General features: G+C 41.0%; 2 protein-coding genes across 2 annotated transcripts in view; one reads left to right on the forward strand and one right to left on the reverse strand.

The window, feature by feature from the left end:
- Positions 1-2,849, forward strand: part of pom121 (POM121 transmembrane nucleoporin) — a gene marked incomplete at its 5' end in the record, with an annotated part of 95,869 nt that extends 93,020 nt beyond the window's left edge. Inside the window, 2 exons of the mRNA XM_034184424.1 lie at positions 447-595; positions 2,430-2,849. Coding sequence (XP_034040315.1) covers positions 447-595; positions 2,430-2,530 — 250 coding nt within the window. The remainder of the gene's footprint in view (positions 1-446; positions 596-2,429) is intronic.
- Positions 2,850-9,704: 6,855 nt separating this feature from the next.
- LOC117523223 (steroid 17-alpha-hydroxylase/17,20 lyase) overlaps positions 9,705-27,377 on the reverse strand; it is a 57,833-nt gene continuing 40,160 nt past the window's right edge. The window contains exons 5-8 of the mRNA XM_034184676.1: positions 22,588-22,806; positions 22,340-22,509; positions 10,298-10,401; positions 9,705-10,001 (exon numbers count right to left, since the gene is read on the reverse strand). Of these exons, the coding sequence (XP_034040567.1) occupies positions 9,709-10,001; positions 10,298-10,401; positions 22,340-22,509; positions 22,588-22,806 (786 nt within the window). The 3' untranslated portion in view covers positions 9,705-9,708. The remainder of the gene's footprint in view (positions 10,002-10,297; positions 10,402-22,339; positions 22,510-22,587; positions 22,807-27,377) is intronic.

Below are 27,377 nucleotides of genomic sequence, written 5' to 3' on the forward strand. Positions count from 1 at the left end.
TGTTTATCATGTTGATCATCTTCATTTTTATGTGGATTCCAGCGCTGGTTCATTTTGGCGTATAATTTACACCACCTCTCGACCTGGTGTATATTTTCAGCGCAGCGTACGCCAACGACCACATTGATAAATGCCAAGTGGTGCAGCCATTTTGGCGTACACCCCATATACGTTCAATATTGCCGTACGCATGTTGATACATGAGGCCCACTGTGAGCACGACCCCGGAACACCGACCCCATGTGACCCATGCAACGCTTCAGTTTACTGCTCACTATGTTATTGCTGGTTTTCTACTTTTTTCTGTTATCAGCGCTTTGATTTGGGACGTTTGTGCGTTGTTGCAGTTTTAGTGACAGAAACACAGTTGTGGCTCTTTATGAGCTGAAGCTGGTGAATATGAGGTTTTATGTTTGGATTCTTTCTTCCTGACTTCACTGTGGTAGTGAACACAGGCTGTCCCAATACTTATGGACCCAAGTCCAAGCTGCTTATTTATTTGGACACTGTTTCTTTACAGGGACGATGAGTTCTCCCGCTGGTCCCTTTGGAAGTGCCGTCAGTCCTGGTTCCGGCTTCAGTACAGTGGCTTTTGGTAGGTTTTGGACCCAGCAGGCTTCCTTCCTTCTACCGCTGACCTGATGTTTGCTTTCACTCACACGTCCTTGAAACAGGAATTTTCATTCATTTAATTTGACACAATTCACAGCCAGGTCAGCTCGTAGGGTCTGATGCTGAAACACTGATTCAGCTCGTAGGGTCTGATGCTGAAACACCGATTCAGCTCGTAGGGTCTGACGCTGAAACACCGATTCAGCTCGTCGGATCTGACGCTGAAACACAGATCCAGCTCGTCGGGTCTGACGCTGAAACACTGATCCAGCTCGTCGGGTCTGACGCTGAAACACTGATTCAGTTTGTCGGGTCTGGCGCTGAAACACTGATCCAGCTCGTCGGATCTGACGCTGAAACACTGATTCAGTTTGTCGGGTCTGACGCTGAAACACTGATTCGGGGATTGCAAAGGCTTTGTGTCCGTCTGTCCGTTTGTCTGTTTGTGCTCAGCATCAATCCAGTCCTCTTACTGCCACAGTCTTCATATTCACAGGGAACATTCTTGAGACACAGACGTTGGACATGTTCAAGGATGACTAGGGGGTTAAAAAATCACATTCTGTTTCAATCTGTTCAGGGTTTTTTGTTTGTTTTTTTGGAGTGGGGGGGGTGACAGCCAATCAGAGTAGAGCTGCCCCGTGTCGTCAGTGGCTGGTTTCTCTAAAATCACTTAATTTTTGTGTTTATATACGTTTATATGTTTCTCAGAGAAAATAAACAAGAAATAAACACTTCATAAACTGAAAACATTGCTTTTGGAACCAAATACCTCCTCTGAAGTGATTTAAAAGCCATTTGCCGACGTTAGCGTGATGATGTCACAGGCTGGTTTAGCTAGCTGCAAAGCTGTGTTTCATTTGTGTGTTAATATAACCTCTTTGTCATATATTATGTAAAAGCTGTAATATCACCTCTGGAGCACAACTGTAAATATTAGCGTGCATGCTAACTCAAAGCTAACATCCTGTGGAGTTAAATTTGTCTCATTAATACCAGCAAATGCACAGAGGCTGTTCTACAGATATTCCTTGATTTGCACAACTTCCGCGCTTGTCATAAGATCATGTATACACACACACACACAAAGCCTCCTGCAGACGCCGTTAAAACAGAAATATTGTTTTGGATTGATTGATTGAGGGGTTTTATTGAACATGTACAAATTGTATGTAAGACAATAGGATCTTAAAAATGTATTAAACAACTGCAAATTATAAAGAACAAAATGTTCATACCGCCAAGGGTATTTTAGTATTGTGTTATTACGCTCGCCAAGGACATAATAAACTCATCGCTGTTTATTTGTCTGACTTTTAGCAGCATTACGTCAGAACTACTGCACAGATAGATGTGAGGGAATGAAAGACTCCTCTGAATTTCGGAGGTGATCTGTATCCGGATTGGCAGACGTCAGAAATCTCTGATTGCGCTTGTTTAAAAGTATGTACTCACAGACCGCCCACCAAAAACAAATAAATAAATAAATCTGAGGGGCTGATATGTTGCCTTGTCATAGTGATTTTGCTGTTTGGAAAAATCGTCAATTCCACAAAATTTCGGTGGACGTGTTTGTCCAGGATGAGGCTGCATTAGAAAGCCGGGGTTGGTGGCGGTTGCTGGTGAGAACAGACTTTTCACCTTCTTCTCAGTGCCTTCTACCTTCTTTAACATTCAAACCTCCAGGCAGTTCCTGTGCTTTAGTTCCTGGAACTGCGTGATCATTTCCTGTGTGCCTGCGCTTTCTTAAATCATAAGAGTGTTGCCATAGAAACGACTTGCTGTGGTCACTGAGCCTGTGTGTGTTTTGTCCTCAGGATCGCCTGCCGCCCCGTCCTTCTCCATTGGGTCTGGATCAAAGCCCGCTGGAGCCCGGCAGAGACTGCAGGCCCGGCGCCAGCACAACAGGAAGAAGTGACAAGAACCAAACACCTACTGGTTCTTTTACATCACGTGTGAACGCAGCACCGCTCTGTGTATGTGTGTGTGTGTGTCTTACATTCTGTGTAAATTCATGACATCAGCTTTTTTCTTATGTCATAGTTGTTTATTCCAGCTCCACGTGTGGGGGCGGGGCTCAGAGTGTCTGTGAGGCAGCAGTGCTGACCGCCACTGATGGACTAAAGAACATTTCCAAGTCACTGAATGTGTCTCAAGGGTCATCGTTAAGGAACATGAACAGTTTGACACTGGATTTGTTTTGTTTTTTTAAATAAAGGTTGATTTTTGGATTTTGACTTGCTGCCATGTCATAATTTACTGCTGTCCATCACAGTGTTTATTCTTAATGTCTCCTGATGTGATAAAGGGGGCAGCAGCTCAAGCAAAGCTGCACATACTTCTCGATCCACACACACCTCCCCCAGCTCCTCTGGGGGAACCCCAAGGTGTTCCCAAGCCAGCCGAGAGACATAGTACCTCCAGCGTGTCCTGGGTCTTCCCCAGGGCCTCCTCCCAATGGGACGTGCCCGGAACACCTCTCCAGCGAGGCATCCAGGGGCCATCCGGAAAAGGTGCCCGAGCCACCTCAGCTTGCTCCTTTCGACGTGGAGGAGCAGCGGCTCGACTCCGAGCTCCTCCCGAGTGACCGAGCTCCTCACCCTATCTCTAAGGGAGCGCCCAGCCACTCTGTGGAGGAAACTCATCTCGGCCGCTTGTACTCGCGAGCTTGTTCTTTCAGTCATGATACAAATCTCATGACCATAGGTGAGGATCGGAACGTAGATCGATCGGTAAATCGAGAGCTTTGCCCCCCTACTCAGCTCTCTCTTCACCACGACACTCAAATACAGCGACCGCATCACTGCAGACGCTGCACCGATCCGTCTGTCGATCTCACGCTCCATCTGTCCCTCACTCGTGAACAAGACCCGAGATACTTAAACTCCTCCACTTGAGGCAAGGACACTCGACCGACCTGAAGAGGGCAAAGCACCTTTTTCCAGTCGAGAACCATGGCCTCGGATTTGGAGGTGCTGATTTTCATCCCAGACGCTTCACACTTGGCTGCACACCGCCCCAGTGCACGCTGAAGGTCCTGATTTGACGAAGCCAACAGAACCACATTGTCCGCAAACAGCAGAGACGAGATTCTGTGGTTCCCAAACCAGACCCCCTCTACACCCTGGCTGCGTCTATAAATTCTGTCCATAAAGATAATGAACAGAACCGGTGACAAAGGGCAGCCCTGGCGGAGGCCAACGTGCACTGGAAACAGGTCTTTAAATGTTTCTGAATTTATGACCAGAAGTGAATTTGCAATTACAAATTTGATCATATCTGACTGGTAAATGACTTTGTTTCACCAGAAGTGTCTTTCTTTGTGATGTCTGAGTTAATTTGTGTTTCATGTTGCCACTTTGGATTATTTTGTGTTTATGCCTGCAGAGATCTGTGTTTTGTCAGTCTGCTGCTTTTATTCATAGAAATGGATCAAGTTGAGGTTCATGAAAACTAAGTGGAATTTGACAATTAACCAGCAGATTTGGTTGATTTCTTCCCAACACACCAGCTAAGTTATTTAGATGTTATTTTGTCCAAAGTTTTGTGAGCTCTGTCAGTATGTTTTTTTTTTTGTTGTTTTTTTTTTGCGTTTTTCACCTTTCGCTCGCTCTGGAGCACAGTTTACATTACAGACTTAAAAGTTCACATACAGCAGTCCTATGGAGAGACCTTTCATCACACAAACGGGTCAAGGTCACAGGAAGGTCAAACACAAATTACCAAAACAACTTTCCTGGTTGCAGTTTTTGAAATTTTGCCTCCAAATTTGGTATGAATGTAGTATATTCCTTTGCCCTCAGTGCCTCTTCATGGTGCTCATTCCTCTCTTGTTCAGTTTGGGTGACATACCGCTTACCTGATCGTCACTTCAACACAATGCAACTGATAAATTATCACAGTATTGTGAAGCCACAATTTAATGTTTCAAAACATTTTAGTCATTAAACTGCAAGTATGAAATATGGAAAAATTTACTTGGACTTACTGAGTGATCAGATGTTACAAAATATATCAGTTACATTATGAATACATTTAACACAAACAGTGAAAAATGTGATAAAGGCAACAATTATATTAATAATAATAATCACACATTGTACGGTGCAAATGTTTCAGAAGCCCCCAAATAATTATTTTAGGCCAACGATGTGTGTGTGAGTAAAATTAATGGTTTATTCATAAATATTTGACATTCAGCAGTTTTGCACAATTTTATTTTTTTCTTAATCTAATTTGTCATTATAGTTTTTTTTAGTTTTTTGCTCCAATGTCAAAAATGTCCCAGCGAGCACAAAACCTGATGACATGTAAAAGGCCTCAGTGTGACATTATTTCATATTCTGTCCTAAATGGCTCCACCGTGTGTCAACAGGTCGCAACTGCAGCTGAAACTTAGGAACAAATGGTGACATTTCACCATCAGGATTCTGGTGTAAATGCACTTTAATGAAGAAAAGTCAGATATGCGTCCGCTGCTGGAATATCATGGCTCTCATGACGTCTTGGTTGCCAAGTAACCATGCAGATTATTTTATATGGATTACATTAGGATAAGGACTACTGTTTAATTTTTTTGAAACTCATGTGAAATCTTGGCTGTTTTAACAACACTTCAACTTCTGGACCAACACTGGTGCAATTCTGGAAGTCTCCTGCAGTAGCAGAACTCTGGTACAGGTGGAATATGTGTCAACTGCTGAGCCAGTGAACAATATAAATCGATCCTGTAATTATTATTCTAAAATAAATTCATACACAAAGTAGATTCATCACACACACTTTAATCACACAGGAAACAGGAGAGAAAGATTTTATGACAAGTGTTTTTATGCTTTAATGAACAACCAGGCAAGTCAACAAACTGGTTTAAAAATTAATGAAGCAAAACAGATCCATTAATTGGAAAAAACAAAATTGCAACCTACTTGATATAAAAAAAGTAAAATGACAAGTAAAATCTTTCTTCTTCTGAATTACTCCCTGGGCAAGAGCCCCTCCAAGCGCTGCCGCCCCCCCAAAACTTTTGCACAAACAGCCATTTTTTTATTATTATTTTTGATATTTTAGAAGTGCCCCCGAAATTGGAACTGACATCAAAAGACCACAGGCTACAATATACAATAAAACAAAGCATCCGTGAAGTGTAAATTTGAATAAACACGCCCTGACACACTAAATATCTGTCACTAGACGCTTTATTAATCTATCGTTCAGGGAGGAACAATTGTGCAGAGTATTCTGGTTTGAGGGCGGGGTAAAGGGGTAAAATATGACGCAGTAATCCTCCATCCAGGGAGAGACAGCACTCATCTGTCCCCATCACAAACACGGCACTGTCTGTGTTTTTGGGCAAATTACATGCAAAATAAGTGAAAATACAAAGAAAAGTGAGGATGTCCCCTGAAGTGGTCAAATCCCACGATATCAGGCAGGGGTTCAAACGAGACGGCGCTGCCCATTAGCTCCTTGATTACTGTGTGCGATTCTACGCTGGGAACAGTTTTAGTTCTGTCTGATTAAATTGCACTTTATCACAAAACAGAGTTGTGGCAAACGACAAATGATGGTCTTTGAAACTACAGATATGAAAATTCTGTTGGCTAAGTCCAGGCCCCAACACTAACCCAAATGATGGATATAAATAATAACTTAACTTGGAACAGTTTTGTTGCGTGAGTCATTCTTCTATTGAAGTGTGTGTTCATTTTACACACTGCTACTTTAATATTTGAGATTTCTCTCCTACAATATCCTCCAAAATAACAGAAATTTATGTTTGCGCTAGTTAAATAATAATTTTATTCATCTGTAACTCAGCTTCAGCCAATTTACCTCACAATGTCTCATAAATACAATTATTATTAATGTTATTAGTGCATCCCTCTGACAAAGTCCAGTTTATGCCATTTAGCAGTGTGTAAAATAATTATTTTAAAAAGCCTGACAATATCCCTCACAGTTTTGACTACAATTTTATGGTGAAAAGATGTTTGTTGAGTTAACGACTGAATTATTGTTGCATAAGCAACGAGCATCATAGCAAGAAGGCTAACAAGCGTGTTACACCACCAGTTAGCATGAGTACTTCACACACCGTAAACGAGAACACAGTTGCAGACCTTTGTTCTTTGCTTGTTTTCTTCTTCTTTTCTTTTGTCCTAAATCGGGCACCTGATGGCTTTGACTGTTTTCTGCCCCCCCCCCCCCACAACAGAGAGAACATAGAGAGGGCCGACTCCCACAAAATGATGTCATCTGGACGCCATTTTGATTATGTGTAACTGGGGCAGCTTGGCCTCTGCAATGGAGTGACATTTTGGAAACAAAACATCTCGAGTGTACTACAAGCTACTGTAATGCACTATTTGACGTTAGAACACAAGGAACTACTATTATAAATGTTTATTTAAGCAGCTGTTATGATTGTGGAGTGTATAGGGTGGAAAATAAGGCACTGTAAGTATATTATATCCGAGGCAGCCTGATCTTTTATATTTTTAGTTTTATATTTTATATTTAGTTTTATATTTTCTGTTGTGTTTTTAATCAGGTTCTTTTTGTCTCTTTCTCTAAAACTGTATTGTAGCATTATTAGTTATTATTATTGTTGTTGATGCTATTATTATCATTAATATATAAACAAAAATAAATTTGAAAATATTACAATTTGTAATACATTTGACTCTTTTACGACAAAAAACGATCCATTAATTATTATATAGAAAACAAATGCACACAAACGTGCTGACAGCTGCAACAGCTTAATGCTAACTTTAACATTGAAAATGCCATAGACATGCTAACGCATTAGCATCGGTCCCATTTTTAAGTTATAAAATACATCTATCAACTGTTTCAGATGACCATAACAAGTTGGTGTAACATAAAAAAGGTAAATAATACTCACAGACTTATGCTCTTTAGGGTTTTATTGGGGGAAAATTAAGATAAAGTGAAATAAAACAATGAATCAATGAAGCATTAGCTCAAACCACTGCTTTGATTGGTTCAAGGTTCAAAGCAAAGCCGCACTGCAGAAAAGTTGATTACAGACCTGCTGCAGGGTCTGTAATCAATGCAGAGAAATGATAATTTTCCTGGCCAACACCCCCCAAAACAATGGCCACTCCGAAGGACCGATAAGGGAATCGTTAAGCAAAAAGGTTATTGATGTCGGTGGATCAAATGTCTTAACGATACACTTTGGATTAAGGAGTAGAATGCCACTTCCTTGTTTGTTTTTAGTGTACTTGGTGCAATTGATAACCGAACACTCAGTTCCTTTAGATCTTGATGTTTTTCTGATGTTGCTGGTATGATAGTTATGATCCATGGTCATGAAAAAGGCACATTAACAGAAACATTTGTCTCTAATACAACTCTAGAGTGACACAAAGACTAACACTGTGCGTCTATAGCAACACCCAGTTACACACATTCAAAATGGTGGCCGGTGCTCAGCCATTTAGAACGTCGGGCCTTTCTATGTTCTCTCTGCTCACGGCCAGAAGTCCAGACTAACCACTTCACCTGTGTGACCACATAATCATTTTGTATCACCTATTTTTATTAGCCATTTCACACAATTCAGAAAAGCGTGCAGGAGTTTTAGCCCTGTATTTATAATATGAATGAGATGTGCGTTATTTGGAACAAAGTCGAGGTGTAACTGACTTTAGTCCACTAACCACGCCCCCTAGAGAAACCAGAGGTGAACTGTTTCCCGTGCGCCCCTCCCCTTTCTCACACTGCTTCTGTGTACTGTCCTTCTTAGCAAGCAAGAGTGCATGTGCAGCTGTAGGGGGCGCCAATTTGCTAATTCTACACGCAGTGACAAGAAAACCACTTTACGGTGCAGATACTTATTTTTTAAGTGCTCATGCCCACGGTGACACGGCTGCTGCCCTCCTATGAATGCCGCCCCAAGGGGCTGCCCGGTACATTCGTACCAAAAACTGCTATTACCTTAGAGCAGGGGTAGGCAACCTGTTCCAGAAAGAGCCATGAGGGTGCAGGTTTTCTTTGCAGCCACTGACTCCACCAGGTGATTTTACTGATTAATATCACTTTGAGCAGATGGAATCAGTGAAATCACCTGGTGGAGTCAGTGGCTGCAAAGAAAACCTGCACCCTCATGGCTCTTTCTGGAACAGGTTGCCTACCCCTGCCTTCGAGGATCCTTCTTGTTTAGGCTTGTTAGATTTTTCCACTGTATGAGATGTTCTAGGTTGTTTTTTTGTTTAGGCTGTTTGAGATGTTATAAGTTGTTTGTTTGTTTTTGTTTATTTAGGCTGTTTGAGAATTTCTGAAGTGTTTGTTTTTATTTGTTTAGTCTGTTTTTACAATGACCAAATAAACTGCATTCTCTCTCAAACAGTTTGTTTTTGTGATCTTCTTGTGGTAGCTGTTTATTTGGTTCTATGTCCATCATAAAGGTCCGGCAAGGAAAAATAAGAAGTTTGTTTCAGGACATTGTTGTTTTTATCTCATGTCAATGTTGCTCATGTGTTCAATGAGTCATATAAAAGAAATATGACTGACATTTTCACCCTCATGACATGAGATAAATGAAACAGAATATTAAACAATTTTTTTAATCTTCTCTGAAGATGGAAACCGTGTGAGATCAGCCATCAATTCACTGATGGAACAGGAAGGAGAATTTGTGGAACTTGACAGCTGATATTTTTAGACTCCACCCCTTCAGTCACATGCTGTCAGGCGAGCTCGAATATGTCTCATGGAACAAGGACATGTAAGGATTCTGGGATTTTTTTTTTTTTTTTGTAAAGCAAATGGAGGTGTTTGAAGCCACACCCATTGTTGATGACATCAGCACATGTGGGTCAAATAAATCTGGAACAATAAACAGGCATCAGGTTTCAGGTTTTACACACCAAGTGAAGACAGAGTCCAGGTTGTTGAATTCTGTCTTTCATAATCCTTCCACTAGAGGTGCTGTAGTACCTACTAAACATCGCAGGCTTAGTGGCAGTGGGAACAGAAAAAGCTTTTTGTTTTTTGGAGGACTGGCAAAGTGCAAACAAGGCAAAGGTTGAGCAAGAATAAGAAGAAGTAGACAAGACAAGAAGTCTACCTGTGTACCAAGGTGTCACTGTCTGGGGTCCTCCCCCACCCGGCTCTGGGTGTGGCGATCACCTTGTACTGAGCTGGCTGGAGGACGACACCAAACTTGCCATCCAGACTGGGCAGAGGGTCTCCAGGTGGGACAGAAAGTGTGAAGCGCTGCAAAATCCAGGACAGAAACAGGAAGAGCTCCATCTTAGCCAAGGCCTCACCCAGACACACCCTGACCCCGGCACCAAATGGCAAGTAGCTGCTCGACGGGATGGTCACAGCAGTGCCGTCACTGTTCAGAAAGCGACCTGAAAGAAAGGAAACGGGAAAGGCCTCAAAAGTCAGAGATGGTATCACAATTACAGTCCTCTGTTCAGAATTTTAGGAAGCGCAGATGATCACATCGCCAACAAGCTTTAAGAGGACTCCCTGATGTTAATGTACAACCACCGTGTTTCAAAAGGTCCCAGTGACTCCAGAGTCCCTCACTGAGCGTGATGCACCCTCAGGTCTAACAGGATCAACATGAAGCTGGTCACTTCATCAGGTCCTGAAAAGACACAGTGTTAAAGTTCTTCCTTGGGACAGACATACAGCTGCTCACCAGGGTCAAAAATCTCCGGGTTTCTCCATTCATTCTCATCATGGTGCAGAGACCAGAGGTTGACGATGACTCGAGTTCCTGTCTTCACGCTGAAATCTCCAATACTACACAGAGAAAGAGATTAAAACGTTTTCACTAATCAGGGCACCAAGAAGTGGTTTGATTTCAAAAGTGATGTGTGAGGTCATTATGGGGGCTGTCCAGGTTCATGTGGCTGAAAACGGGGGTTCCTTCAGTGACTGATCCGCCAGCTGCTGTCCATTTACAGAGACTCTGTGCTTCACTCCCTTACCAACAAATAGTACTGATAAGTATATAAAAAGTAAACTGGAAGTATACTTGAAACATACTTGCATGTACTACTTTTTGGTAAGGGCTCTTTGGATGATCTTTGAGTCTTCAGTTGTTGTGACTATTGGACTCTATTTTAGCTGAAACTTTTCCATCTCTGCATGTCTGAAAAGTCTTTATGTTCTGTTGTATATGTTTTTACGTTATTGGCAGTGGTGGGCACAGCTAACCAAAAAGTTAGCTTCAATAACCGTTAATCCGCTAACTGAAAAGCTAACTTTTATAAAGCTAAATGGATAAACCCCTAAAAAAAAATTCAGCAGAAGTTACGGCTAAAAGCTAAAGGTCCTGTCACACCTGGACAATTGAGCCTGTGTATGACAGCCGTTTAAAAAAAACTTTGACAGCCCCATTTCCACCCAGTGGTTCTGGTTGGTACTACATGGTGTGGTGTGTGTCAGAAACAGAGTAATTTAACATTATTTTATTTTTTATTTTCATTTTATATCTTGGTGGACCATTTTCATTGTGTACAGAATGCTGATGAGTTGACTGGCTGTGGGAAACACTGCCGTATGAATGGAGCACTGTGACTCTAAACTTTTAAAGCGCCAGCTGCTTCCTGATCATCCGCTGATCATCCGCTGATCATCCGCTGATCATCCGCTGATCATCCGCTGATCAGACCTGATCATCCGCTGATCAGACCTGATCATCCGCTGATCAGGTCATCACAGACCTGAATGATGATACGCTGTGATGATTTAAACTTTTAAAGCACCAGTTGAACGCGATCAGGTGTGATCTGAATGAAGTGCTGTGTGATGATCACAGACAGTGACAGTGCTTTAATGTTTAAACAGCGCATTAGTCAGGTGTGATCACCCTGCTCGATCAGGTCATCTGATGATCACACCGACAGCAACAGTGTTTTAAAAGTTTAAATCATCACAGCGCTTCTGTGTGTTCAGAGCCCAGCACTGACATGAGAAATGCATCTGCAGCAGGAAAAGCCACAGAGGGACTTACTTTAAAACGCTGCATTTCAGCCACAAATTAAAGTATTTTCAGACGTCATTTTCAAAATTCAGGAGCTTTATGTAGATTCATGTCCGTCTGTGATGGTGAATTGGACTGAAATGAACAGGTCAGATTTACTCCGTGTGTGAATGAAACAGTCTGTCTGCATGAGGACGCAGCTTTCAGCCAATCAGTGGCCAGCATTAATGGATGGATTTAGACCTATGAGTAAATGGCAGGAAACGTGTGCCAACAATCACATAACTGACCTACAATTTATGTCTAGCATGTGGGGGACATATGAGTCACACGCTGGCACTCGTTGAAAATTTTCAGCATGGCCAAAATTTTTTAAGCTAGCTTCAGTGTGTTTCAACGTGCATCAATTTACCTTTAACTTATTGGACTTATGCCAGCGTTTTTTAATACGGTTGGCATACGCTGGCTAAATCGACACAGTGTGACAGGACCTTAAACTGATAACTTTTACTACTGCCTCCAGTACACTGGCAGCTACTGACACAACAACAAGCCAGCACATCTGTCTCAGATCAGCCTTCTCTCAGCAAAAGAGACCTGGTGACCGGAGAGAGAAGAGAAGCAAAAAGAGGTAAAGAGGAAAAAAAAAAACATTTTCACACCATACAGACTTGCAGGCTATCACATGAGTCACGCACAGGCAGACAGTTTTGACTTATGGTTACATTTTAAACAAACTAAGTTTGGACAAGTTATTGAAATTAATGTCACCTCTGTCATTTTACAAAGTGAAAATATCAACTATATGTTTATTAGTTTTAAAGTAATGCACTAATTTTGAAGGTTTTAGCATTTACAGAGTACAGACACACATGCCCCAATTTCAATAACTTGTCCAGAATTAGTTTGTTTAAAATTTTAACCATAAATCAAAACTGTCTGCTTGTGCATGACTTGTGTGATATGACTGCAAGCCTGTATGGTATGAAAAAAAAAAAAGATTTTTTTTTTCTCCCTCTTCCTTCCTTTCTGGTAGCCAGTTCTTCTCTGCTGGCAGAGGATTGCGCTCTTACTCACATAGCTGTCTGTCTGCTACAAAACATTTAACAGGCAGGCACTAAAATCTGATGATTTCAGACTTTACAAATGTTTTTAACTGTTAAGCTTTTTCACTGTTCCTGCAAAAATATGTTAGTGGTCTAAAAGTTATCAGAGCTCAATTTATCGGAAGCTAATTGGTCTGCTGGTGGTTTTCAAAGTTATCTGAAAAGCTAATCTGCTAAGTTGTTAGCTTCGATCATTAGCGGAACTGTGCCCACCACTGGTTATTGGTAGTTTGGCTGAAGCAGATGGTCACCTCACTGAGTCTTGTTTGCTTAGAGTTTCTCCTGTCCACTGTTATGTATCCCTCTGGGGTCCATGGATGCACCAGCATGTCAAACTGTGCTTCTCGTACTAATAGATGAGCAACCAAATGTCAGAGACTTCATTCAACCACTTCCTGAACTAAAATTCTCATGTATAAAATGGATCTCTCCTTCAGATGATCTCTGAGTCACAGCCAATCCTAAAGGCTGAAGAAGGTCACATGGTCTGTCTCCTCTCTATTAGTGGCAGATCGTCTCTCAAACAGCTCGTAAAATCTAAACAAACAGTTCTGTTAGCCTGAAAACACACTTATTTTTATTTAGTCTCAAAGACAAAGAAAACTGTGGAAAATGTGGTGGGCGTCAGTGATTTGAGGATCCCGCTGCTGCGAAGAGGATCATAAATGACTATGAAACGCCAAATAAGGATGACTAAATAAACTTTACAAGGTATACAGTAAATCATCACAAATGCTGCTATTATGCCTAAGAGAGTGGATACGAGTGTGTTGTCACTAATAATATAAGTGTTCTATTATTTTATTGTGTGTGTCACACAAACTACTGGAGGAACATTTAAGCTACTTATTTCCTTACAGTTAAATGTTGCTGTTGTAACAGTTTTCTTTCTGGAGCTACTGTATTTCTTGATAGAGATTCAGAATTTATATTACGTTGGCAGTCAAATTGTCAAGAGGCGGAAATTGCTCAATTATTTAAAACAAAGGGGCTCTGATGTAACTATGTTACAAGAAATACACATGCTAGAGGCAGACATTGGCAAAATAAAAGACAGGTGGTATGTTACAGCCTTTCATAATACATACTACCAGAATTGCATCGATCTTATTTTAAAAAAATTAAAATACAGATTTAACAAGAATATAAAGACAAATTCTGCTGGTAAATAGAGGAGGGCACAATGTAATTTTTGGTCATATATATGCTCCAAATATTGGGGACCCTGATTTTTTCTTCATCTAAAGAACATTATTTTGGAGTTTGGTGATTTCCTTGTTATTCTAGGTGAGGACTTTAATCAAGTCCTAGATGTCTTTTTGGATAGATCTGGAAAATCTGTTCCTGAAGCTAATAAAATACAGGCATCTATAAAGGCTTTGTGTAAAGATGGAGGCCTTCATGATGTATGGCGACTGTTAAATCCCTCCACCTGAGATTATACCTTTTTTTCATAGTAAGCACAATGTTTCACCCGCATAGATTACTTTTTGATTTCTCATTCATTGGTAGGAAAAGTAGTAAATTTTAATATTGGCACAATTGCATTAACTGATCATGCTCCAACTGATCTTGCTTTTCAATGGGGAGCCCCAAAAGATAGATCTATGGGATGAATGAATACTAGTATCCTCCACAATGAACTTTTTTTTCAAAGCTCAAAAATGACATACAACAATTTTTTGGAAGCAAATAACAGAACAGAAAAACAGAGCTCAGTGTGGGACGCATTCAAAGCCTATGTCAGGGGCATATTAATACAACAATCATCTCTGCTTAAAAAACAAGACCAAATTAAAGTTTCAAAGTTGGAAGACGACATAAAAAAGTTCAAAAAGCTCGCCTACACTAGCTGTGCTGGTAAAAGCTACATATGACATACAACTAACGACATCTTTCTCTATTATTCCTTCTAAATCACTGGTACAATCTAAATTCCAAAAATTGCATAGTCTACTCCATCTAGTTAGCAATATGTACAAATATTTAAATGGAGATACTAGTGATGCTAATAAAGGACTGAAGGATGTTTGGGAAAAAGATCTGGAGGTAAATTTTAATGGAGATCAATGGAACACCCTGGTTAAAGAAATGTTGAAGCCGATGAGGGAGGCACGTTCTAAACTTATACAATTTAAAATCCTTAACAGACTATATGGGACACCTGTGAAGCTACATAGGGCAAAGATCAGTCTATCCAATACTTGTTGGAGATGTCACTCCGCCCCTGGGGATATGCTTCATATGTTCCTGACTTGTCCCAATCTTGATGGTTGATGGAAAAGGTACTTTGGCTCAAGACGGCCCTGACCACAGCCAAAAGGATCATCTTGAGACATTGGAAAGAACAGAATGGTCCCACATTCTCAGAGTGGTTCACCGCTTTGTCAGAAACTGCTTCATTTGAATGACTCATCTGTAAAATAAATGGACAACTGGACACATATGAAAGAATGTGGGAACCGTTTTTAAATCCTATCAACTATTTGACATTCAAGTCATGAATATTTTATGCCTTTGGTTTATTATTATGTTTTTAATTTTTTTATTATTATGCATTTGTTTTGTTTAATAATACTGTGAGTGGTGGGAGGAGTGTGTGTTCAGGGTGTAAGCATAAAAAAACTTCTTCTCAGACGTTTTATTGAACTGCACGGCACTGAGGCAGATCCTAAGTGGGACAACTCTGATGGACAGATTATTGATGTTTTATCTGCATATAATGATGATGATGGATGTTACTTCTATATTTGCTGAAAGAAGGAATAAATAAATGCACAATTGAAAAAAGAAAAGTACGAGCTCACTGACAGCTGATGTTTTTCTTTACTTGTTTGTGATTGTGTTTGTGATTGTTTATGATTTGTGTTTGTGATTGTTTATGATTTGTGTTTATGATTTGTGTTTGTGTTTATTATTTGTGTTTATGATTTGTGTTTGTGATTGTGTTTGTGATTATGATTGTGTTTGTGATTTGTGTTTATTTGTGTTTGTGATTGTGTTTGTTTGTGATTTGTGTTTGTGATTTGTGTTTATTTGTGTTTGTGATTGTGTTTGTGTTTGTGATTTGTGTTTATTTGTGTTTGTGATTGTGTTTGTTTGTGGTTTGTGTTTGTGATTTGTGTTTGTGTTTGTGATTTGTGTTTGTGTTTATTTGTGTTTGTGATTGTGTTTGTTTGTGGTTTGTGTTTGTGATTTGTGTTTGTGATTTGTGTTTGTGATTTGTGTTTATTTGTGTTTGTGGTTTGTGTTTGTGATTTGTTTGTGTTTATTTGTGTTTGTGATTTGTGTTTATTTGTGTTTGTGATTTGTGTTTGTGATTTGTTTGTGTTTATTTGTGTTTGTGTTTGTGATTTGTATTTGTGTTTATTTGTGTTTGTGATTTGTGTTTGTGATTTGTGTTTGTGTTTATTTGTGTTTGTGATGTGTTTGTGATTTGTGTTTGTGTTTGTGTTTGTGATTTGTGTTTATTTGTGTTTGTGATTTGTGTTTGTGTTTATTTGTGTTTGTGATTGTGTTTGTGTTTATTTGTGTTTGTGTTTGTGATTTGTGTTTATGTTTGTGATTTGTGATTGTGTTTGTGATTTGTGATTGTGTTTATTTGTGTTTGTGATTTGTGTTTGTGTTTATTTGTGTGTTTGTGATTGTGTTTGTGATTTGTGTTTGTGTTTATTTGTGTGTTTGTGATTGTGTTTGTGATTTGTGTTTGTGTTTATTTGTGTGTTTGTGATTGTGTTTGTGATTTGTGTTTGTGTTTATTTGTGTGTTTGTGATTTGTGATTGTGTTTATTTGTGTTTGTGATTGTGTTTATTTGTGATTGTGTTTGTGATTGTGTTTATTTGTGATTTGTGTTTGTGATTGTGTTTATTTGTGATTTGTGTTTGTGATTGTGTTTATTTGTGATTTGTGTTTGTGATTGTGTGTTTGTGATTGTGTGTTTGTGATTGTGTGTTTGTGATTGTGTGTTTGTGATTGTGTGTTTGTGATTGTGTTTATTTGTTTGTGATTGGTGTTTGTGATTTGTGTTTGTTTGTTTGTGATTTGTGTTTGTTTGTTTGTGATTGTGTTTATTGAACCTCTCCTTGAATCACTGGTGGTTGGCTCTCACTGCGGTATTGTATCACTTCCTGTTCCGGAGCACAGCGGTGTTTTGCTGTATCTGTTAGCTGTTTAATCTGTGCAGTTAGATTGATCTAGTTAACTAGATAACGATTTGTTTCACAGTGTAATCTTCACGTGCCTTAACTAAAGCACTCCCTCTGCTGAATCACCTCTAAATTATTTACACATTATTCACTTTGTGTGTTTTTAGGAATCTGCTAGCTTAGCGCAGCTACTAGCTCTTAGCCGGTTGAGCATGGCGGCTTCTCCTGTCTCTCCCGCACTTTTCTGCTCTGGGTGTGAAATGTTTAGTTATTCCTCGGCCTCCTTTAGCAGTAATGGTACTTGTAATAAGTGTAGCTTATTCATAGCTTTGGAGGCCAGGCTGGGTGAATTGGAGACTCGGCTCCGCACCTTGGAAAATCCTACAGCTAGCCAGGCCCCTGTAGTCGGTGCGGACCAAGGTAGCTTAGCCGCCGTTAGTTCCCTCCCAGCAGATCCCGAGCAGCCAGGAAAGCAGGCCGACTGGGTGACTGTGAGGAGGAAGCGTAGTCCTAAACAGAAGCCCCGTGTACACCGCCAACCCGTTCACATCTCTAACCGTTTTTCCCCACTCGGCGACACACCCGCTGAGGATCAAACTCTGGTTATTGGCGACTCTGTTTTGAGAAATGTGAAGTTAGCGACACCAGCAACCATAGTCAAATGTCTTCCGGGGGCCAGAGCAGGCGACATTGAAGGAAATTTGAAACTGCTGGCTAAGGCTAAGCGTAAATTTGGTAAGATTTTAATTCACGTCGGCAGTAATGACACCCAGTTACGCCAATCGGAGGTCACTAAAATTAATATTGAATCGGTGTGTAACTTTGCAAAAACAATGTCGGACTCTGTAGTTTTCTCTGGGCCCCTCCCCAATCGGACCAGGAGTGACATGTTTAGCCGCATGTTCTCCTTGAATTGCTGGCTGTCTGAGCGGTGTCCAAAAATGAGGCGGGCTTCATAGATAATTGGCAAAGCTTCTGGGGAAAACCTGGTCTTGTTAGGAGAGACGGCATCCATCCCACTTTGGATGGAGCAGCTCTCATTTCTAGAAATCTGGCCAATTTTCTTAAATCCTCCAAACTGTGACTATCCAGGGTTGGGACCAGGAAGCAGAGTTGTAGTCTTACACACCTCTCTGCAGCTTCTCTCCCCCTGCCATCCCCTCATTACCCCATCCCCGTAGAGAAGGTGCCTGCTCCCAGACCACCAATAACCAGCAAAAATCTATTTAAGCATAAAAATTCAAAAAGAAAAAATAATATAGCACCTTCAACTGCACCACAGACTAAAACAGTTAAATGTGGTCTATTAAACATTAGATCTCTCTCTTCTAAGTCCCTGTTAGTAAATGATATAATAATGGATCAACATATTGATTTATTCTGCCTTACAGAAACCTGGTTACAGCAGGATGAATATGTTAGTTTAAATGAGTCAACACCCCAGAGTCACACTAACTGCCGGAACGCTCGTAGCACGGGCCGAGGCGGAGGATTAGCAGCAATCTTCCATTCCAGCTTATTAATTAATCAACCAGACAGAGCTTTAATTCATTTGAAAGCTTGTCTCTTAGTCTTGTCCATCCAAATTGGAAGTCCCAAAAACCAGTTTTATTTGTTATTATCTATCATCCACCTGGTCGTTACTGTGAGTTTCTCTGTGACTTTTCGGACCTTTTGTCTGACTTAGTGCTTAGCTCAGATAAGATAATTATAGTGGGCGATTTTAACATCCACACAGATGCTGAGAATGACAGCCTCAACACTGCATTTAATCTATTGTTAGACTCGATTGGCTTTGCTCAAAATGTAAATGAGTCCACCCACCACTTTAATCATACCTTAGATCTTGTTCTGACTTATGGTATGGAAATTGAAGACTTAACAGTATTTCCTGAAAACCCCCTTCTGTCTGATCATTTCTTAATAACATTTACATTTACTCTGATGGACTACCCAGTAGTGGGGAATAAGTTTCATTACAGTAGAAGTCTTTCAGAAAGCACTGTAACTAGGTTTAAGGATATGATTCCTTCTTTATGTTCTCCAATGCCATATACCAACACAGGGCAGAGTAGCTACCTAAACTCTGTGAGTGAGATAGAGTATCTCGTCAATAGTTTTATATCCTCATTGAGGACAACTTTGGATGCTGTAGCTCCTCTGAAAAAGAGAGCCTTAAATCAGAAGTGCCTGACTCCGTGGTATAACTCACAAACTCGCAGCTTAAAGCAGATAACCCGTAAGTTGGAGAGGAAATGGCGTCTCACTAATTTAGAAGATCTTCACTTAGCCTGGAAAAAGAGTCTGTTGCTCTATAAAAAAGCCCTCCGTAAAGCTAGGACATCTTACTACTCATCACTAATTGAAGAAAATAAGAACAACCCCAGGTTTCTTTTCAGCACTGTAGCCAGGCTGACAAAGAGTCAGAGCTCTATTGAGCTGAGTATACCATTAACTTTAACTAGTAATGACTTCATGACTTTCTTTGCTAACAAAATTTTAACTATTAGAGAAAAAATTACTCATAACCATCCCAAAGACGTATCGTTATCTTTGGCTGCTTTCAGTGATGCCGGTATTTGGTTAGACTCTTTCTCTCCGATTGTTCTGTCTGAGTTATTTTCATTAGTTACTTCATCCAAACCATCAACATGTTTATTAGACCCCATTCCTACCAGGCTGCTCAAGGAAGCCCTACCATTATTTAATGCTTCGATCTTAAATATGATCAATCTATCTTTGTTAGTTGGCTATGTACCACAGGCTTTTAAGGTGGCAGTAATTAAACCATTACTTAAAAAGCCATCACTTGACCCAGCTATCTTAGCTAATTATAGGCCAATCTCCAACCTTCCTTTTCTCTCAAAAATTCTTGAAAGGGTAGTTGTAAAACAGCTAACTGATCATCTGCAGAGGAATGGTCTATTTGAAGAGTTTCAGTCAGGTTTTAGAATTCATCATAGCACAGAAACAGCATTAGTGAAGGTTACAAATGATCTTCTTATGGCCTCGGACAGTGGACTCATCTCTGTGCTTGTTCTGTTAGACCTCAGTGCTGCTTTTGATACTGTTGACCATAAAATTTTATTACAGAGATTAGAGCATGCCATAGGTATTAAAGGCACTGCGCTGCGGTGGTTTGAATCATATCTGTCTAATAGATTACAATTTGTTCATGTAAATGGGGAAACTTCTTCACAGACTAAAGTTAATTATGGAGTTCCACAAGGTTCTGTGCTAGGACCAATTTTATTCACTTTATACATGCTTCCCTTAGGCAGTATTATTAGACGGTATTGCTTAAATTTTCATTGTTACGCAGATGATACCCAGCTTTATCTATCCATGAAGCCAGAGGACACACACCAATTAGCTAAACTGCAGGATTGTCTTACAGACATAAAGACATGGATGACCTCTAATTTCCTGCTTTTAAACTCAGCTAAAACTGAAGTTATTGTACTTGGCCCCACAAATCTTAGAAACATGGTGTCTAACCAGATCCTTACTCTGGATGGCATTACCCTGACCTCTAGTAATACTGTGAGAAATCTTGGAGTCATTTTTGATCAGGATATGTCATTCAAAGCGCATATTAAACAAATATGTAGGACTGCTTTTTTGCATTTACGCAATATCTCTAAAATCAGAAAGGTCTTGTCTCAGAGTGATGCTGAAAAACTAATTCATGCATTTATTTCCTCTAGGCTGGACTATTGTAATTCATTATTATCAGGTTGTCCTAAAAGTTCCCTAAAAAGCCTTCAGTTAATTCAAAATGCTGCAGCTAGAGTACTGACGGGGACTAGAAGGAGAGAGCATATCTCACCCATATTGGCCTCTCTTCATTGGCTTCCTGTTAATTCTAGAATAGAATTTAAAATTCTTCTTCTTACTTATAAGGTTTTGAATAATCAGGTCCCATCTTATCTTAGGGACCTCGTAGTACCATATCACCCCAATAGAGCGCTTCGCTCTCAGACTGCAGGCTTACTTGTAGTTCCTAGGGTTTGTAAGAGTAGAATGGGAGGCAGAGCCTTCAGCTTTCAGGCTCCTCTCCTGTGGAACCAGCTCCCAATTCAGATCAGGGAGACAGACACCCTCTCTACTTTTAAGATTAGGCTTAAAACTTTCCTTTTTGCTAAAGCTTATAGTTAGGGCTGGATCAGGTGACCCTGAACCATTCCTTAGTTATGCTGCTATAGACGTAGACTGCTGGGGGGTTCCCATGATGCACTGTTTCTTTCTCTTTTTGCTCTGTATGCACCACTCTGCATTTAATCATTAGTGATCGATCTCTGCTCCCCTCCACAGCATGTCTTTTTCCTGGTTCTCTCCCTCAGCCCCAACCAGTCCCAGCAGAAGACTGCCCCTCCCTGAGCCTGGTTCTGCTGGAGGTTTCTTCCTGTTAAAAGGGAGTTTTTCCTTCCCACTGTAGCCAAGTGCTTGCTCACAGGGGGTCGTTTTGACCGTTGGGGTTTTACATAATTATTGTATGGCCTTGCCTTACAATATAAAGCACCTTGGGGCAACTGTTTGTTGTGATTTGGCGCTATATAAATGAAATTGATTTGATTTTGATTTGATTTATTTTGTTCGTGATTGTGTTTATTTGTTTGTGATTGTGTTTGTTTGTGATTGTGTTTGTTTGTGATTGTGTTTATTTTGTGTTTGTTTGTGATTGTGTTTGTTTGTGATTGTGTTTGTTTGTGATTGTGTTTATTTTGTGTTTGTTTGTGATTGTGTTTATTTTGTGTTTGTTTGTGATTGTGTTTATTTGTTTGTGATTGTGTTTATTTGTTTGTGATTGTGTTTATTTGTTTGTGATTGTGTTTATTTGTTTGTGATTGTGTTTATTTGTTTGTGATTTGTGTTTATTTGTTTGTGATTTGTGTTTATTTTGTGTTTGTTTGTGATTTGTGTTTATTTTGTGTTTGTTTGTGATTGTGTTTATTTTGTGTTTGTTTGTGATTTGTGTTTATTTTGTGTTTGTTTGTGATTGTGTTTATTTTGTGTTTGTTTGTGATTGTGTTTATTTGTTCGTGATTGTGTTTATTTTGTGTTTGTTTGTGATTGTGTTTATTTGTTTGTGATTGTGTTTATTTGTTTGTGATTGTGTTTATTTGTTTGTGATTGTGTTTATTTGTTTGTGATTGTGTTTATTTTGTGTTTGTTTGTGATTTGTGTTTATTTTGTGTTTGTTTGTGATTGTGTTTATTTTGTGTTTGTTTGTGATTGTGTTTATTTTGTGTTTGTGATTGTGTTTATTTTGTGTTTGTTTGTGATTGTGTTTATTTGTTCGTGATTGTGTTTATTTGTTTGTGATTGTGTTTGTGATTTGTGTTTATTTTGTGTTTGTTTGTGATTGTGTTTATTTGTTTGTGATTGTGTTTGTTTGTGATTGTGTGTGGACAGCAAGGTCTCAGTACAGATGCTTCATCTGATATTCAGAATGAGCAGATTTTTATTCCCAGCTCCACAGTGAGGTTTTTACAGGTACCTGGTGTCCTTCAAAGCCACGTGAGGGATGAGCAGAGGGGCTACAGGCCGAATCCGTAACACCTCCCTGATGGTTGCCTCCAGGTAGGGCAGACTGCCTCGGTCACTGAGCTGGGGGCTCCGGTCCCCGCCCACCTTTCTGTCAAGCTCCTCCTGAATGGAGCACTGCACCTGAACACAAAACCACGCGGTGTGTTAGAAGATCTGGTCTCCTGAATGCTGTGCACAGTGTCCGGGGTTGGACCTTACCTGCGGGTGGTGGATCAGGTAGGCTACAGCCCATTTGAGCACTGTGGTGGTGGTTTCTACTCCAGCTCCAAAGATGTCTCCCACAGTCATGAGGACGTGGTCGTCGGTCAGACCCACTGCCCCGGCGCTGACTCCGGCAGTGTTGTTGTTCTCTGCACTGCTCTTGGCTCGCAGCAGGGCATCCAGCAGGTCTCTCTGAACATGGTCACTGTATCCTGCCTGAGGGCGGAGCGTGAGATATACATGAAGTCCATTCACACACAGAAGACACCACCTTCCATCCGGCACCTCACACCAGTTTCCACCAGTGGCGGCCGCTGGTCTGTCAAAGACGGGAAGCTCACTGTCGGCATAAAATTTGTCAATTTATATGTAAAATGGTCATAACAGTCCCTAGCTGCACAAGCATTTCACAATTTATATCTCCATTACATACAGTATTTTATGATGGTACAATTACAAAAATTAAACAAATTATTAAGAATTAAAAAACAAATTTAAAATGTGCATGGTTTCACTGTGGAAGGTTCCCGGTTCAAACCCCACCCCTGCCACATTTCTCCATGTAATGTGGAGTTGCGTCAGGAAGGGGATCCGGTGTAAAACTTGTGCCAAATCCACAGGTGCACCTGTGGATGCAGGAGGTCCACCTTGGATCTGCTGTTGTGACCCTGAGTGAAAACATGGGAGCAGACAAAGAGACAACAAGAATAACAAGAATATTATTGTTTTTAAACAAAAACATCAACCAAAATTTCAAGAAGCACATAAAACCTTTATTATTAAACGTACGTAAGTCTGTTTCATGTTATTTTAAAGATTGGCCAACAGATGTCGCCATATCTAATTGTATCAAAAGCTTCAAAACACTGAACCATTGCTTCTTATTGATTCAGTGGTTCAAAAAGCTTCGGTTTCTCCGTCACTAATTTTCATGAATAAAATATCTCAGCAACCACTATTTATTACCGTATATGCCCGGATATACTTATAATTGTGAATACTTTGATGTTGCGTTGCGAAACAGGATGCTAATTAACGTGCGACAACTTTTAAAACACTTACTGAAGAACGAAGCAGAGAGTAGCTCACGAGATCTTCTCACATAACGTCTAATCCAGTGTGCACCTTTAAAACAGACTGATTTATAGCGCACGCAAAACACTTTGGCATAAATTTAAAAATGCATAAATACGCAAAAATGTGCAAACTAATTCTCACGTTCCTACAGCTGACAATCAAAACAGGATTGAGCCTTTCGACTGATCATCCAATCATTGTGCAGAACTCCAACGTCCAGGCCCGCCCACAGCTCCATTCACCCCGAGAGACACTCAGCATCCGGGCGCGTCCGGGGGCGGGACAAAATCGTGGCTTTATCCAATAACCGTCGTGTTTCGTGGCAATGAAAAAACCTTTCCAGACAGTTCTGCTCAGTTTCTATAGGAAAATACACTGAGCACAGACCGGATGAGAAAAAAATTATGAGAAGTTTATAAAATAGAGTCAATCGATTTGTGATAAGTAGTTCTGAACGAACTGAACGAACTCGTCTTCAAGATGAACGTGTTTCAACGCATTTCTAGTCAATTAAATTATAACAGTAGGGGAAGCCGGGGCCCAGTGGATCAGAAATGCTGTTTTGTGGCAGCATAAAGGTCATTGAGATCATTCTGTTGTGGATTTAATACAGCAAGTTATTGTTTATAAGGCTGTGTTATGTCAACCCAAGTGTAATTTACAGGTGTTTAAAATCGATTTTAGAATGTTTGATTCACTCTGCCCTGGACACTAATTCATGGGGCACAGTGAATCAACTTAGAATATAATGAAAAAACACATGATTATAAAAATTTCTTCAAGATTATTAAATATATGCTGATGCATATACAAACTACAGCAAACCAGCTATGTGATGTGTGAGTGTCTTATAGTGATATAAGTCCTTTAGAAACTATTAAAAATGCAACTGTCATTTCTGTTCAAACATCAAAACAGATGTTTATATACAGAAATTATAGAAATAATTAATGGAAAAATAAATGTATACGCTTCAACAAGTAATATTTGTCATCCACTTGATACTGGGGCTTAGTAAATCACTTTCTAGACTGATTCACTGTGGCCCGGGTGCATGTGACATACACGAGTCATGTTACCAAATAGCTAATAGTCTGGAGAAGACATAACACATACTCATCAGTTGGACGGGGTAGTCTTCGAACTAAGAACAAGTTTTTGGGCCATATTTCCTCTGTTGTGACAAATAAATACAAAGACACTGACATCCACAAAATTTACTTTTGATAGAAAAAAAACGACTTCACTTGCCACTTAGTTTTACCCTTAATGTATCCAAAAACAAGACACTAATTTATCAGGAGGATGTCTTTATGCATAAAAATATGGCATAACTGCTGCAAATATATATGTAGTTTTGCAGATATAGTTACCTATTCAATGTGCCCCGGTTTCCCCTATTTTTTACATATTTTTGACATATTTGACATTTATTTTATTTTATTTATTTATTTATTTATTTATTTATTTATTTATTTGAATTTTTAGGGGAAGCTGAACTTCCCTTGCAGTCTTACAGAAACTGCCTCTGGTTCCACCCGGCACAGCTGAGTGGACCCTATCTTCCACCCGGCACAGTGCAACAAAGGCGTGATAGGTCATTTGCATCCAATGTTTTCAGTCCAAGAGCTCATGTCACATTGATACTAAGTAATGGCATGCTGGTGTGTGTCTCCATGGGCATGATGGTCTAAAAATGTGGTGAGGTTAGGCACTGTCCTGGTGTAGTGATATCATATAATCCAGTTTGTACCTTGAACTACCAAAAACCTGGTCTGAAGTTGAGTACAGTGTATTTTCTGTATTTGAAGAGTTTGTCAAGCTACATGTGCACCACTGACAGCGTGTGACACAGTAGGACTCAAGCTACATGTGCACCACTGACAGTGTGTGACACAGTAGGACTCAGGCTACATGTGCACCACTGACAGCGTGTGACACAATTGGACTCAGGCTACATGTGCACCACTGACCGTGTGTGACACAATAGGGCTCAGGCTACATGTGCACCACTGACCGCGTGTGACACAGTAGGACTCAGGCTACATGTGCACCACTGACCGCGTGTGACACAATAGGGCTCAGGCTACATGTGCACCACTGACAGCGTGTGACACAGTAGGACTCAGGCTACATGTGCACCACTGACCGCGTGTGACACAATAGGGCTCAGGCTACATGTGCACCACTGACAGCGTGTGACACAGTAGGACTCAGGCTACATGTGCACCACTGACAGTGTGACACAATTGGACTCAGGCTACATGTGCACCACTGACAGCGTGTGACACAGTAGGACTCAGGCTACATGTGCACCACTGACAGCGAGTGACACAGTAGGACTCAGGCTACATGTGCACCACTGACAGCGTGTGACACAATTGGACTCAGGCTACATGTGCACCACTGACCGCGTGTGACACAGTAGGACTCAGGCTACATGTGCACCACTGACTGCGTGTGACACAGTAGGACTCAGGCTACATGTGCACCACTGACAGCGTGTGACACAGTAGGACTCAGGCTACATGTGCACCACTGACAGTGTGTGACACAATTGGACTCAGGCTACATGTGCACCACTGACAGCGTGTGACACAGTAGGACTCAGGCTACATGTGCACCACTGACAGCGTGTGACACAGTAGGACTCAGGCTACATGTGCACCACTGACAGCGTGTGACACAATTGGACTCAGGCTACATGTGCACCACTGGCCGCGTGTGACACAGTAGGACTCAGGCTACATGTGCACCACTAACTGCGTGTGACACAGTAGGACTCAGGCTACATGTGCACCACTGACCGCGTGTGACACAGTAGGACTCAGGCTACATGTGCACCACTGACAGCGTGTGACACAGTAGGACTCAGGCTACATGTGCACCACTGACCAGGTGTGACACAATTGGACTCAGGCTACATGTGCACCACTGACAACGTGTGACACAGTAGGACTCAGGCTACATGTGCACCACTGACAGCGTGTGACACAATAGGACTCAGGCTACATGTGCACCACTGACTGTGTGTGACACAATAGGTCTCAGGCTACATGTGCACCACTGACCGCGTGTGACACAGTAGGACTCAGGCTACATGTGCACCACTGACCGCGTGTGACACAGTAGGACTCAGGCTACATGTGCACCACTGACCGCGTGTGACACAGTAGGACTCAGGCTACATGTGCACCACTGACCGCGTGTGACACACTAGGACTCAGGCTACATGTGCACCACTGACCAGGTGTGACACAATTGGACTCAGGCTACATGTGCACCACTGACAGCGTGTGACACAGTAGGACTCAGGCTACATGTGCACCACTGACCGCGTGTGACACAGTAGGACTCAGGCTACATGTGCACCACTGACCGCGTGTGACACACTAGGACTCAGGCTACATGTGCACCACTGACCAGGTGTGACACAATTGGACTCAGGCTACATGTGCACCACTGACAGCGTGTGACACAGTAGGACTCAGGCTACATGTGCACCACTGACAGCGTGTGACACAATAGGACTCAGGCTACATGTGCACCACTGACAGCGTGTGACACAATTGGACTCAGGCTACATGTGCACCACTGACTGCGTGTGACACAGTAGGACTCAGGCTACATGTGCACCACTGACCGCGTGTGACACAGTAGGACTCAGGCTACATGTGCACCACTGACAGCGTGTGACACAGTAGGACTCA

The sequence above is a fragment of the Thalassophryne amazonica genome, chromosome 13 (assembly GCF_902500255.1).
Source record: "Thalassophryne amazonica chromosome 13, fThaAma1.1, whole genome shotgun sequence".
Taxonomy (NCBI): domain Eukaryota; kingdom Metazoa; phylum Chordata; class Actinopteri; order Batrachoidiformes; family Batrachoididae; genus Thalassophryne; species Thalassophryne amazonica.